The 15,679-nt window shown below is 39.9% G+C and overlaps 1 protein-coding gene across 2 annotated transcripts in view; it reads right to left on the bottom strand.

Annotated features, from left to right (window-relative positions):
* The window catches only part of LOC124169056 (alanine--tRNA ligase, cytoplasmic), a 253,582-nt gene that overhangs the window by 75,753 nt on the left and 162,150 nt on the right, over window positions 1-15,679 (bottom strand). For both annotated transcript variants that reach the window (XM_046547527.1, XM_046547526.1), the window contains exons 17-18: window positions 15,396-15,566; window positions 53-166 (exon numbers count right to left, since the gene is read on the bottom strand). In XM_046547527.1, coding sequence (XP_046403483.1) covers window positions 53-166; window positions 15,396-15,566 — 285 coding nt within the window. The remainder of the gene's footprint in view (window positions 1-52; window positions 167-15,395; window positions 15,567-15,679) is intronic.

Raw genomic sequence — 15,679 nt, 5'->3', positions numbered from 1 at the left:
CCTTTGGTCATGGAGGCAGTATATGTACAAGCATAGGGAAAGAAAAACATACCTTGGGGACGGCACTAAGGCACATAATTTTTTTAGCATCATGGTCCACAGAGAAGAATAAGGCAGCAGTTTCAGGAGACACAGCTTTCACTTGTTTTAGAGCACCATCGAGAGCCTAGACAAAAAGAAGAGAACTTTATTGCCCGTATGCAAACAAAACATATTTGCATGGAGCCTTCATTTTTAAATAAGTTAAATAACTAGTAACTACACATACACAATGTAGTCATAAAGTAAGCAATGGGGTGGAGGAAACATGGAAATGAATACAACATTTAAGCACTAAAATAAGTACGTCCCTACTTCAAATGCACTCGCCAAAAATTTTGTGGAAGAATAATGTTTTTTAACCGAGATGTGACTTAAGAAATTTTTCTTCATTGGCTGTTTGAAAAGAAGATATCATCGGAGCACCCGCTCGTGACTTCACGGCCTGAATGTACGTATAATGACAGAGCAAGGAAGTGGATGCATAATTGGTCGATGCTGGGGCTCAAATGCAAATTTTAGATTGGGACATCCTTATTACCAGGGATGCCGACTTTCAAAAAATATTGGCGGGGCCCAAACCGGGGATTTTGCCCCGGGAAATTTTATAAGTAGTGAGTTTAAAGTTTTTCAAGCATTTTGAAGAGACATATGATCAACATTAAAACCTAATAACTCAAATCTTGATATCTGGACACTCCGGGGAAAATCGACAAGCCTGTCACATTTTTCCTCATGCATATAGCGAATTTTTGAGGGGGCTCGGGCCCCCTCAGGCCCCATGGAGTCGGCGCCACTGCTTATTACGGCTATATAATTACCATCCGCAATATGCAGCCATATGTAATTTTGTACCTTCAATTTCAATGATACTTTCAGTTATGTAAACATAACATTCACATGCAACAAACTTTGAGATTATTTCCAAGTAGGCTTCCGCGGAGATTATGATGAATTCTGCTGGTTTTTCCGGGTATTCTTCCGCGTTTATCCATTTTGAAGGACGATATTTCGCCAACGTTCCAGTTGGCTCCCTCAGGTCCACTGAAGTGTTGATGCAGAAATTTGTTCATCTTATATACACCCCGTTTGCCGCCTTTTTTCTCGAGGTGTGCCCTGATTGGTCAGGATCTTTGAAGACCCTTTTCCACGCGCTGGCGAGATTGTAGCCGTCTTCACGGTTGAAGTTCTTTGTCGTTTTGGCGATTTCAATTGCCTCCCTGATTATTCTCGGGTAGTAGCTGCCTTCTTTGTTCAGAAGAGAGGCGTTGTCAAAATCAATATTGTGTGTCGGTCCACTCCATTGGTGTTCCGCCACCGCTGACTGGGTGAAATGTCTATTTTTTACTGCCCTTCTGTGCTCTTGGACTCGGCATTTCAGTGCTCGTGATGTTTGGCCGATGTAGGACTCACCGCAGCTGCATTTAATTTGATATACTCCTCCACAGATGTCATTAGGGTGGTGGTCTTTCGTGTTGACGAGGATATTCGACATCTTGGTGACGCATTTGAATCTGGTCATGATGTTGTGTTTCTGGAGAGCTCTCGCGATCTTTTCCGTGGTACCGGCGACGTAAGGTAGGATAGCGTGTGCCCTCGCCTTTTCTGTAGTAGGGCTCTCTTCATTGGTCCTTTTTGGGGCCATCCGCGACTGCTTACGTTCCATTTTGTGGAAAATCTTCAAGATGTTTTCTCGCCGGAAGCCGTTCATCTGGAAAGTTTCCATTAAATGCCGTTTTTCTTTTTCGATGGAGGCAGCGTCTGAGATGGAGCATGCTCGGTGGAATAATGTTTTAATTACTCCGAATTTCTGTTGTGGGTGGTGATGGGAGTCTGCATGGAGATATCGGTCCGTGTGGGTATTTTTACGAAAAACGGAGTGTCCCAAAGTCCCATCTCCTTTCTTCTCGACCAGTACGTCTAGAAAAGGTAGGCGATTGTCCGTTTCCATCTCCATGGTAAATGTTATGGCAGCATTTTGTACGTTCAGGTGGTGCAAGAACTTCTGGAGTTCATCTTTTCCGTGGGGCCATATCACAAATGTGTCATCCACATACCTCACAAAGAGTTTTGGCTTTTTGTTGAAGGACTGCAGGGCTTTCCGTTCAAAATCTTCCATGAAAAGATTGGCGATTACCGGGGAGAGTGGGGACCCCATTGCAGCACCATTTGTTTGCCTGTAGAATTTTCCGTTCCACGTGAAGTAGGAGTTTCTCAGGCAAAATTCCACCATCTTTGGGATGTCTTCTGGGAGGCCGTCACTTGTGAATGTCTTGATAATCTCTACGGCTTCACCAATTGGGATGTTTGTGAAGAGAGACACTACATCGAAACTCACTAAAATATCATCCTTGCTTATTTTGGCCTCTTTTATAATCTCAATGAAGTGAGCGAAAGTGAAATTGGCGAAATATCGTCCTACAAATGGATAAACGCGGAAGAATACCCGGAAAAACCAGCAGAATTCATTTGAGATCATTTCTTTGATTACACCCACATAATAATGAATTATACAAGTTGATTTTGTGGTTCAAAATGCGATGAAAATGGAAACTGATTCATAACACCAAACAAAGTAAACAAAGACTCAAAAGAATAAAGAGTTATGCTACTTTTTCACACAATTTCTTTAAGTTTTAAATAAATTGTGGTAAAAAGTACCATAACTTTTTATTTTTTACAATGGATTTTCACACAGTTAAGCCTGAAACAATCGAGATTAAATACACTAAAGAATACCAGAATGGTATTTGTGTACATGAGCATTTTTCCAGATAGTTATCATTCTTTTGAAAATCAATTGATTTTCTAAATTGCTGGTATTATGGGATGGAGCTTAAAACTATGTAGGCAAGTGGTGAAAAAAGTGATTATCTGCAATTATTCGGATGATCACATCAACAAAACATAAAAGCATAATAGCAGACATATTCACACCAAAAGTAAATACAGCATACTTCCGATTACACTGGTCGGCGTCAAAATCCTCCCACGAGGGTGAAAGGCTGTACCGGATAGATTTCGAGATGTTGACTATGAATATCTCATTGAAAAAGTTCCAGCACGTAAGGTTTTTTTTTGGCAGGGTGCTGTTTCCATAGTTGATTGAAAAATTTTTGACAGACGTATTTTTCGTATTTAATACGTGTTTTCCGTGTTTGTAGTGCATATTTCTGAATTTTTATCTTAATCCAAGAACTCTTAGTAGGCTACATCCCAGGAACATTCTTTTCTCTGGCCCAAGACCCCCGGAAACGTACCCCCTCCCCTTGGGTTGCCAATATTTACTGTCGTACAACACTGCATACACTAAAACCTAGGCGTTATTGACGGATAAAGGTTTCGTAATCCAATTGCAACCATTCGTCGGCTCCCTTTTGCCTAGATCACAGACAAATAAAAAAAGACGCCAAGGCATACACCACATTGTTGCGTGAAACAAATACAGTGGAACTTGTTTAGTACGTTTCTGAAGGGACCACAAAAAATGAACGTACTAACCAGGAAAACGTGCTAACGAGGAAAGTAAAAAATAGCAGTCGGGGTAATTGCAATCTGTGGAAAAGTCGTCATAATAACAATTACTATAGGTAGTTCTCGTAGGATCGCCTTCCTGAACTCTTTTCACCTTTAAAATAAAGAAAATGGGCACTACATTGAAAAACAATACCATGTGAATAAAAATCACAATGTTTTATAGATTTCCTGAAGACAATTACATGAAAACGGCCTCTTTCTCTCGTGATTTATCCTATGTGTATTCATAGAAAGAGGACAAGTAAAGCTAAGTCATTTCTTTTTTGTCACAGCATACTCGGAGAATATAAAAACAACCCTGAGTATGTCAACGTGTTGTTTTTAAACATCATAAAAATTGGACAAAATTATATTAACCTTAAATTACGGCAACAGCCCTACACATTCGCTTCTGGAATAAAGCCATATCGATTGTTATATCGATCGATATCTCGAATAATAACACGCAAGATTATTAGATTACGACGTAATTACAAGAAGATTTTATATTATAGTTGAAATTTACTTTAAAAATTTGTTCAATGTCGTCTGCTTTTGTGCCAAGATCAAGTATTTTTAAGCTAAGCTTCGCGTGGAGATCCAGAGCATCATCTGCTCCTGCAGCAGTAGTCAAATACGCACGTACTCCGTTGCATTGACGTCGTGCAGTACTGCTTTAGATAAAGTGGGAATTGGATAAGACTCATTTCTTCATCATGATAACTCGTGCAATAGCAACAATTGCCCACTCGTGAAATTTGTGCATAGTGGGCACTCCAGAGGCAACAGAAGGTGAGAAGCTCGGGGTGGGGAAAATTGGGGCTTCTCATTCGCTGCAGTTTCGCATAGTCATACATTCCTGATAAATGGCCATACAGTAAAACTTCGATTTTACGCACTTTGATTTTACATCAAGTCTCGTTTTTACGCAGCGACACTCAAGTCCGGCCGGAAAGCATAGGGAATTCCAATGGTGAAACTTCGATTTTACATCTTTTCTTGATTTTACGCAGTTTTTTCGATTTTGCGCAGCATAACCCCAGCCCCAAAGAGGCCGCTAATCTTGATTTTATGCAGTTGTCTTTCGACTTGTTTTGAAAATCCCGACTGGAGCAATATGAAGTTAGGTTATTTATTCGTCTAAATGAGTTACAAAAATTAATACAAGAATGGTTGAAATGACGTCGTGCTGTTGAGCGTGAAACTAAAAACATCGCGAATCTAATTATTGCTTCCCCCTACGACCTCTCAGTAATATTTCAGGCTCCTTCACGAACACGAATATCGCTCTTAGTTAATATTTGCCGTAGAAGGATATCGAAGCCTAAAATATACGGCAATCGCCGTGCATGCGTGATTAAGACAAATGATCGCCGGAGATATTAACATTATCACCTTTCGTTTATTATTCGACTTATTGATCGACGCTATTTATAACATATATATTGTAATTACAGTAGATGGTCGTTAATCCGGAATTATGAACTACGGAATATCTATCCCTAACGGAAGGTTTTCTAGAATTTTGCGAACGCTATGTTTTCCTTCGCCCCAGCGAAATATAACGGTTAAATTAGCTGTTAAAAATCCTCCCGTGCCAACATTTTGGCTTCCATGGTGATCCAAAAAAGATAGTCGTACTTCTAGTATGGACGTAAGTCGATGGTGATTCAACACGATGGTAAAAGCATATGTTGTCTCATTCCGCGGGCTAACCCCACATCTGCGGGACGAATGGAGGCGAGAGAAAGTTGATTGCGCGGCGCGCTTATTAGAGCTGATTCAACTTGTATCTCATTTTCAGTGGGTTTAAATGAAACATGGTTGGAACTTCAATAGCTATTAGCTTAACTCCGCTAGGTGGCAAGCGTTTATTTTTAACGGAACGGGAGTTAATGCCCTCGGAGAATAACTCGCGTCTTCAATCGTCATGCAATCATTGAAGTCAAATCAAGACGTGAGGGATAAGGCAGTCCCTTTAAACTCAGGAATGGCTTAGTGCCATTAAATCGAAACACAAAAAGTGTCCGGTGTTGTTATGAGACATGGGGAAGCAAAATATTACGTTAAGATGAGTCACACGGCTTGTGAGCCGAAGGTCCCGGCGCTGAATTTGCGGAAGAATGACGACAGAGAAGCTATACCCTATATGGTAAATTTTCATGGGAAAATGGTTTTTTAATACGTAAAAATTATAAATAAGGAAGATTGTTCTGACCATTAATAATTTTTGACGGTAGTTGCGCGGTTATTTAAATAGCTCACTTTAAAAAAGTGATCTAAACACCGGAAAAATCTGATTTTCCTATTATCCCGGGTCGTATGTGCTCCGTATTATCTTTGGTATGCTATTTGGAAGGAGGATACTGATAGCTGGGGTCATTAGTGCCATGAAGTAAGGGCTGGGGGGATAGGAACCCTATATTGGCATTAGCCAGGTTGTAATGATAGGCCTTAAAGGGCTTAACGTCCCATCTGCTGGACAGAGTGGTGCACTGGAAGTGTCCTCCACATTACTCTCAAGTAGGGATAGGGCCATCTCTGATAACAATTTCTCCATGTTTCCGGTGCAACCGCGTAGTTTTGTTGGTGATGACAACAGTTTCGCTGGCACTGCTGCCAGTGTCTTCAGGTCAAAGATGAAGATGCCATCTCTGATAAGTTTCTGCTACTGCCAGGACTTGAACCCAGGCCCACAGGGTGTAAAGCCTTTGTGATGTATTAGCAAAATTTTGCTCCCTGTTAATGGGGTTAATTTGGATGACTATCCTCAGATATCTAATTTCTTCAATCTCCAATCTTTGTTTGTCTGCAGGAGGTTAAACGGATTTCCTGAAAACTGCTTTTAATGAGAATATTTTCGAAAATTAGCTCCTCTGCGAGCATTTAGTATCACCATTGCGACATTTCTCCTGGGTAACAGAAGTAATCTTAGTGCCAGAAATGCTAGCAATTCTACCATGTTATTCAACCATGGGAAACATTGTTCAGGAATGCAACGTTGTTTTTCTCAAGGTAACATGTCATCTGTGGTGTTGCTTGTGAGTAAATAAGATTATTAGGCTTCATTTTCTTGCCCCCAAATGAGTAATTGAATCCAGGAAACATATATCTGATACGACTGAAAAGGATTTCATGCTCTTTTACCGTAAAGGCACACATATGAGACTTTTTCTGGATCCGGTTCTGGCTCAAATCAGAACTTTACAAAAGTGTATGACTAAGGGTTCTAAAAATAATGAGCATGAGTTATCCTGAAAACTATACTTCTCCTCAATACCAACTCTTGATTTTACACACTTTAATTTTACACAGTACCCATATTTCGGTCCCTCCAACTGCGTAAAATCAAAGTTTTACTGTATTTTATTATTCATCACGTCATAAGAATTGAGAAATGCATTTGAATAAATCACGGTCGAAGAAAGATATGTGGAATGAATGCAAGAATGTTAATGGCTAGTAATAATAAATTAATTCATGAATTCGGAGCTTTAAAACCCTTAAGAAGATACTGGAGAACGAATTGCGCGTTGCGTCACGGCTAGCAATTGAGCGTACTAACCAGGAAAGCACAATTTTTCAAACGCACTAACCAAATACTTTTGTATGTATTTTGTTCCGATGGTACCGGGACCGAGAGAAATCGTCGTACTAAGGAGGAAAACGTACTAAGGAGGAACGTACTAACCAAGTTCCACTGTATTTCAGTTTCGAGTTTATCATGTGTTAGAATGTGGTGTTACGCTGTGTCATTGTATATTGTGTGAAATGAACATGCCGAGAACTTGCAAAAATTCGATAGATTCATTCTGCTACATATGTGGGGAATTTATTTTCAATGGACAAAGCAGGCCATTGTCACCGTTCCTGAAGACAGCCTACCATCTGTACTTCGGGTGTAAAATTGGCGACCAGGATCATGTTTGGGCTCCGAAACTAAGTTTTACCTCTTGTGCATGTTCTCTCACAGTATGGTTGAAAGGTACACATAAATCGATGCCGTTCGCCGTACCTATGATTTGGCGTGAGCCCCATGATCATGTTTCAGACTGTTACTTCTACCTGACTGATATAAAAGGTTTCTCAAAAAACATGAATCATAAAATACAGTATCCTAACTTGGATTCCGCGAGGAGACCTGTGAAACATGATTTTTGTCAGCCTGTAGTCGTACCACCAGACTCATACACCCTGCGAAGAGTTTCATCCGATAAAGAACCTGCTGCTTGTGAGGATGTCACACAATCTTCGAATGCACAGTCAGACCCCAATTACGCTCCAGTGCCTGACATCAATGAACCACATGTGATAAGACAGGAAGAGCTGAATGATCTGATCAGAGACTTAAGGCCTGGTTACACGGTACATGAGAATGTACAAGAAAATGTGAGAATGTCTGAATCTCAGAATGAACGCGAAAATGCACCGTGTAACCACGCAAAATGTAAGAATGTATGAATTTCTGAACGCCTGCTCTAATTTCATTCAGACAATCATACAATTTGAACTCAGAGTCACCTAGTGGCAGACTACGAAAACGACACATTCATTTCATCTGGCTTGTATAGGCGACTTCTTTGTTTACGTACGGCCCCGATAGTTATTTGGATTTGATATGATCTTGCTTGACTTGGATATCTCACTGATTGGATATGGGTAGCGAAAGAATGGAACACAAGAAAAGGGGATGGGTAAAAGGAAGGATCAGATGGAAAGGTGCTTAATGTATGAACCGCGAGAATTGTCCAAGAATGAGATCCAAATGATCGTTAAAAGGTCATAAAAAAGCATGTGATAGGCAAAGAAATAAGTTTCAAGTACTATTTACGCTGTATTTACTCGAGTTCCTGTTTTTGAATCAAGACCGACTGCAAAACGAGTCGAAATTTTAGGAGTTGCGTTGACATGCAGCGAACGCTATGGGCATCGCAGTAATAAATATTGGATTTACCTAGCCAAAAGCCTCATATTTCTAGTATATTCCTGTAGCGTGCGACCATTCACAGGAGAAGGATGGAGGGAAATCATGACACACTCGCTTTCAAGACTAAAATTCAACTGCCTTTATTATGTCCTGTTTTTTATATCACAAGGCTTAAGGGCATGAGAAAATTTTAAAATATGCTTTTATTATGGAACACTACTATACAACAAAATTTGAACGATATCGGCGAAAGACACTTCATGAACATTCCTTGTTAGGGGCTCCTTCGACGAGAGGCCGGCCGCCCCTTACATTCCTTATTTTTCTCCGTGGTTTAATCGTAATCAGTATTTATTCTCGTAAACAGCCACTTTCCTTATAATTTGATCCTACAATGGGTAGAATGAAAGGAACTCATTTATAGAGTTGTTCACAAAGTGAAATAAGTAACTTGATAAAATCCTGCGGTAACCATGATTTAAGAGTGTACTTACGTTGAGGATATCCCGTTGACAATATAAATAATGTATTTGACTCCATTCTGTGAATCATTAACCACTTATTCCTCTTATTTTTGTCCTTTCGAACACAAGCAAAAAACTTCTCTGGCGAGTAAATAGAGGTACTAGACGACAGAGCACTTAATATGGTTTTATGGGATACACGATTTATATGGTTGTCACACGTTTTTCTATTGAAGGTCCATGCTGCAATACACTTACTGCATTAAGCAAATGATGTAGGTGTATAACGTAGATCACAATCAGCAATCAACTTATTTGAATTTAATCTTTCCAAAGCTCCCCAAACAATCGCCTTTATTTATTTCAACAATGCCTTGGCAACCCAAAATATTCACAATCCGAAGTTTGACATTAAAACAGCAATTATATTCGCCAAATATGCGTTTGAGGCTCCACATATACAGTTTTTCTATCCACTTCCTAGGCCTGTCATCAGTGGATACCGTGCCGTGATGTAATGTGCGCACGCTCCGTCACGTGTTTTCAAACAGTCGATGAAAATTATTTTTAATGACTCATATCTCAGCTATAAAACATTATTCATCCGCGAAATTTTCGGCAAGTACATTTGAGGTAAGTATCTTATTATTCTAGTACTTTAAAAAAAGTTTGCACGTTCCCCATTGGTTTATATTTGAAGTTGAAATAATTTGTTGCGCATTTAAAATGTACGAAAAAATGTCTGAAAAAATGTACCATGTAACCACCTACTCGTGGATCTTGTCCATGAGAATGTACAAGAATCTGTTCAGAAAACCATTCAGAAAAATGTACAGAATCTTGTACATTCTAATGTACCGTGTAACCTTCTCTAGTCTGAGGCTCTGTTGCTTGCATCAGGACTTCAACAATGGAATCTACTAAATCAAAATGTCCATATATCGATGTACAGGAAAAGAGAGGTGAGCCTAGTTCCTAATTTTACAAAGAATGTACTGCAGGAACAAGTGACTTTGTTCGCAGTCACGTGCATGGGTGCAAAGTTAAATACACTAACGGATGAAGTTCGCCAGGACCTAAGTCCATTATTTTTTCATGGCGAACTTCATGCGTTGGTGTATTTACAAAGGATGGTGATTTGGAGTATTGCAGTGACATTCCATCGCTTATGGGACAACTGAAGTTAAACTACAACAATGAAGATTGGAGGCTATTTGTAGATTCCTCTAGGATAAGTCTCAAAGCAGTGTACCTACACAATGGCAATAAAAAGCCATCCATCCCTATCGCTCATGCTGTACATATGAAAGAAACATACAAGAAAATGCGAAACCTATTGCAGGCAATAAAGTACGAACATTCCAGTGGTCTGTATGCGCTGACCTTAAGGTTATTGCCATCCTCATTGGTTTACAAGGAGGTTACACAAAGCGCTGCTGTTTCCTGTGTCACTAGGATAGACAAGCCAAAGATCAGTACACCATCACAAAATGGCCGCCAAGGAAGCAACTGATCCCAGAGGAGATGAACATGGCTGATGAACGTACTTCGGACCTAGAGAAAATATTCTTACCACCCCTTCATATCAAATTAGGGCTCATGAAGGTCTTTGTTAACCCCTTTAATGGGGACCAATTTTTTAGTAGTCACCTACCTGGTGGGGGTTATTTACCTTTCGATAGAAATATTTGAAATTTTCTACAATAATACCTTTTTGCATTTAGAGTACAAATATTGAAAAAAAAAATTGTTTTCAACAACAACAAAAAAGTTTAAACAATTTTTTTGTTTATAACAAATTCCTTTTTTTCATGCAATTTTTTATATAAAAAAAATCACTTACCGACCAGGATGCTTCATTTTTTTACACATTCACACTGGTTTTTAGTTTTACTATTTACACTATATATATATATATACACATTATTTTTTCACTCAATACTCCTTTTTCGTGTGGTACGTTTGGAAACACGGCGCGGCACAGAGAGGTACATTGCAGTCCTTGCAGCTGTATATTGTTTCCCTTCTCTGCTTGTGTGACAAACACACCACACATCTCTTATGGGCATGCTTTTTCGTTGCTGTTGGGGAATTTAGGTGAGGGAAATGCCTTCCTGATAACCGTAAGGGTGGGTCAATTTTTGAGCGGCTTCCAGACGCCTTTGATGTTGCTCCTCCGTATTTGTGTAAAATCTTATGAATAAGATCTAATCTGAATTGGAGATGAGTTTCTTTTCCTCCATTCTTCCTGTATATTACATAAGAGTTGAAGACGCATAAATCAAGAAGATGTCTGAATATCTTTTGACAATATTTCTTCATTCTTTTCCGCGCTGTACTATAGTTGACCATATACTGATCTGAGAGATCAACTCCTCCCATTGACTCATTGTAACCAATAACAGCGAGAGGTTACTGTTTTGAGTTTCCTTTCCTGTCTCCCACAGTCTTTGTACTTGCGTCGTGAACACTGCTCAATATACATACATCTCTCTTATCTTTCCACTTCAGTGCCATCAACTTATTTCTAAAAGCAGCGGCAATTTCACCCGATTTCAATTTTTTATTCATTACCGTTTTTGGCAAGTCCTTTCTATTTACTCTCACGGTTCCTACTGCGTCAGTTCCCAGCGAATTCAAAAAATCAAAGAGCTCAGGACTGCTATAATAATTGTCAAGCCCTAAGAGATAACCCTGGTTCAGTAGTCTCTCTGCAAGGGTTAGAACTACCCGTGATGGTTTCATAAAACTACTCACATCAACTCCTCCGACATCCTTCACAAGTTCTGTGTCCTTTCCAGTGTACATCATCATGTTCCACACATACCCACTTTTTGCCTCACAAAGTTTATAGGATTCCATCCCAAAACGTGACCTTTTTTTTGGAATATATACCTTCCATCCTAGACGGCCTTTCCACAGCAGTAAACTTTCATCAATCGACAGTTCTCCCTCTGGAATATAACTTTCAGCAAATTTCCTGATGCAATGGTCAAAAAAAGGCTTGATTTTGTAGAGTTTAGGAGAAACTCGTTCGGCGTCACTGTATAGCTCATTATCTGCAAAATGCAGAAATCTCAAAAGGAGAAAAAATCTCTTCTCACTCATTATCTCATAAAAGATGGGGGTTGCTAAAAGTCTGTTGCGGGAGTAATAACTTGATAGTGTGGGCTTCTGGATAACTCCCTGCAAAAGCTACACTCCAAGAAACAACTTTATTTCCTCCTTATTGGTATCAACCCAATCCTTATCACGGCTTCTCCTTTTCATTTTCTTATGCAGAACTTTCTCATTTATCATTTGCAGGGCATACAAATTTGTCTGCTCTGCTATATAATTGCAGATCTCTTCATCAATAAAATGTTCGAAAATTTCGAGAGAGTCATCCTTGCCAATCAAGTTTCCTTTTACACCAGCCTCAAATCTAGCCGGGAACCTAGGCCGAGGAAGTCCGCTTTCAACCCACACACTAGAATGTAGCGGAAAATTTTGGTCTTCCTCATCACCTTCTTCAGCTTCACTATCTATTTCACTATCAGAATCAACATGCAGTTCTTGGATTCTGTGAGGAAACCCTGTAGATGTGCCACTAGTGCCAGCGGTCGTTCCCACTGACACATTTGAATATTCTTCCTCCGCGCTACTGTCACTCGTACTCTCTTCTTCTTCACTAAGCTCCAACATTTCATTTATGATATCTTCAGGCAGAGTAGGTGGTCTCTTAGCCATTATGGCAATAACTAAGGCAAATTACCAAAACGATTATAAACTAGACACTGATGAAATATTATATAAAAATGCCAAAAAACAAACACCGAGAATGGGAGCACACGCAAGATGAAAAATTCCTGAGGAGGAAAGTACTCGATGGGATTGTCAAATAATAGATAAAACACGTTTGAAAGCTGTGCAAAAGAAAGAAAACTGAATATAGAAACTTATGAAGCACCAAAAACACTGTAGCAAATTGTAACTGAATTACCACTCACAAAACAAGCGATATTCAAAGAAATTTCAAATGTTCGAAATTTCCTCGTAACTGCGCACGACAAAAATAAAAAAAAAACACTTCTAAATGAAACACGTCTATCCACAAAAACATGCGTGCTAAAACTAAACTTCTCTGTAAGAAATGTGACAAGGGGTAAGTGCAATAAAAAGAACCGTTAGGGGTTCTTTGGACCCAAAAATACCATAAAACCTTTACCCAAATAAAGCATGTTTGTGCCCCTGCAGATATGAACACCGAGTTAAAAAAAATCACGCTAGATGTCAGACCCATGCAGAGTATAGAGGAGAAAGAATTGCGTTTCTAGACGCTCTGCCCAGTGAAGGAAAATTCTTTTTCTATAGCGCGTCTCTAGACGCGCTCCCCGTTTCATGAACGTCCTCGGTGCGCGTCTAGAGACGCGCTCCCCAGTAAAGGGGTTAAAGCCCTGGACCAGAATGGTGAAGCATTTAATCATCTCAGAAAACTATTCCCAAGACTCAGCGAGACCAAGGAGAAAGAAGGTGTTTTTACGGGACCTCAATTCAGAGACGTGTTTAAGGATACCACATTTGCTTCTAAGCTTAATGAAGTGGAAAGTGAGGCTTGGGAGGCCTTTCGAGAAGTGTGCAGTTACTTTCTAGGGAATCATAAGTCACCTGATTACAAAAACATTGTGGACAGGTTAATTACTTCATTTTGTCATATAGGATGTATTATGTCCCTAAAGTTATACTTCTTGCATTGCCACCTGGGCTTCTTCCCTGAAATGTACAGCTTGGGGGAGGACTCTGACGAACACGGAGAAAGGTTTCACCAGCAAATAGCTACCATGGAGAGGTACTACAGTGGTAAATGGAGTGTGAATATGTTGGCTGACTTCTGTTGGAATGTGACATGTGAGACATCCTGTAGTAATTGCAAGGGGAGTAGGAACACCAAGTGACACATAAGTTTTAAACTTCAACTTTTTATGTAATTTTATTTGCACTATTTATATTGATTTTTAATGATAATGTGAAAATTATAATGGATGGAGAATAGCATCTTTGGGCCGATATTGAAACACCCCCCTACCTTCCTCCCTGCAAACTGGTACGTCCTGGAGAAAAACGTGTTACGGATTCGAACTCAGAACTTCAAAACCCATAGGAATCACCTATTTTTGTTCGCGGGAGTGAATAAAAGTTCCATTTTGCCGACCGGTGTTATCCAATGAGAGAGGTGGCAAGAATAATCAGAGAACACCAATAACCGAACTTTCACTTAAATTTGGTGTAATTTTCATAATTCATCTAAATCAAACAATTCATTATTACTCATGCATATTTACTTATGTTATTTTAAGTTGCTCTCCGAAATCATTCACAGCTATCTTTCCCCATTAGCGGTGATATTTGTGATTGCACTCGCATTCCTACTGCCCCATGTCTTGTTTCTAAGAACTGTACACCCATGTCAGCAAGAACGAGGATTCAGAAATTATAGGCTTGCACAAATGCTTAAAAACTGCTGCACAACATTGGAAACTACACTGTCAGGCACCACGCCACCTAGTCGTGCCTCAAGCAAGTTGCAATGGTACGAAACTACTGTGGCACGCAGTTCCGTGATCCCTCAACATGATCTGCACTGTGATGTTTAGATAGCATGAACATGGAGCTTCCGTGAAGGTAATGGGCTCGCGATCACCCCATCCTGCAGATGCAGTCATAGGAAACCAGGATTTTTGGCAATTTGTCTTTGCAGGTGAGTGCCTGTCTACTTCCACTTCCCCTGCTTCCCCTTCTTCACTTCCCTTTCTATTCCCTTCATCTCCAGTTTGACCTCGACTAGTCACGCCTTAAACGTGTCCGAGTGTGACGAAATCTCCTGCTCGTTTGGGCCGTATTCAACCGAATGCGAGGCCACGGTCATAATTGCACACTTGCGATATGACATCTCTAATAGAATCATAGATTTTAGACAACATTCCTCTTAATTTGTGATTGGTTTACCATTGAAAAACCTTCTAAAATTAATTAATCAAGAGTTTTTTTTACTGCCGCTGATAGTCGTCTGCAAGCTAGAGCACACGCCCAAGTAAACTTGAAACATTCCTTGTCAAAAAGTAAATAAAATAATTCCCTTTTACAAAGAGTGTTTTAATGGAAATAATAAGTCCGGTATAGCCTTGCATCAAAATGCAAATATCCTGGTCATTTTGCGTCCAATTAATTTTTTAATAAATCTCGCAGAAAGCATCGAAGAAGAACTCATGACCAGATAATCCACAACACGGATAAACCGCAGCCGGATAATCAGGAGTCTGCAGTAGTCAGAATTGATCAGTGATTAAGCAGGAAGTCTAGCTGATTGATGATCGCCTTTATTTTGCACAATGAATCATGAGTCAGTTGGTGTTTCAATCATTTTGAATGAATTGATCACGAACGATGCATCACTAATGCACACAACCAACCTTTCCGGATGACTTGGCTGGCAACTCTGCCACCAAGAATGGGGCTCCCTTAGCGGACTCTGCAAGCTCTTTGGCCATTGCAGCAACCTTGGAGGCCATTGCAGCCATCGCTGACCTCTCTTGCTCATCCAGCTTACGCTTCAAGTCACCAAGGGCAGTACGCAACTTGTGCTACAAAGAAGAAAAATTATGCAACAGGATCAATAAGTAACACATTAAAATTTATCAACACTTCGATGTATTAAAAGCACTGAGAGTTGAAGAGCTTGATCTTTAGCTAGCAA

The sequence above is a fragment of the Ischnura elegans genome, chromosome 12 (assembly GCF_921293095.1).
Source record: "Ischnura elegans chromosome 12, ioIscEleg1.1, whole genome shotgun sequence".
Taxonomy (NCBI): Eukaryota; Metazoa; Arthropoda; class Insecta; order Odonata; family Coenagrionidae; genus Ischnura; species Ischnura elegans.
Note: the sequence above shows the minus strand (reverse complement) of the source record. Positions and strands in the feature narration are given on the sequence as shown.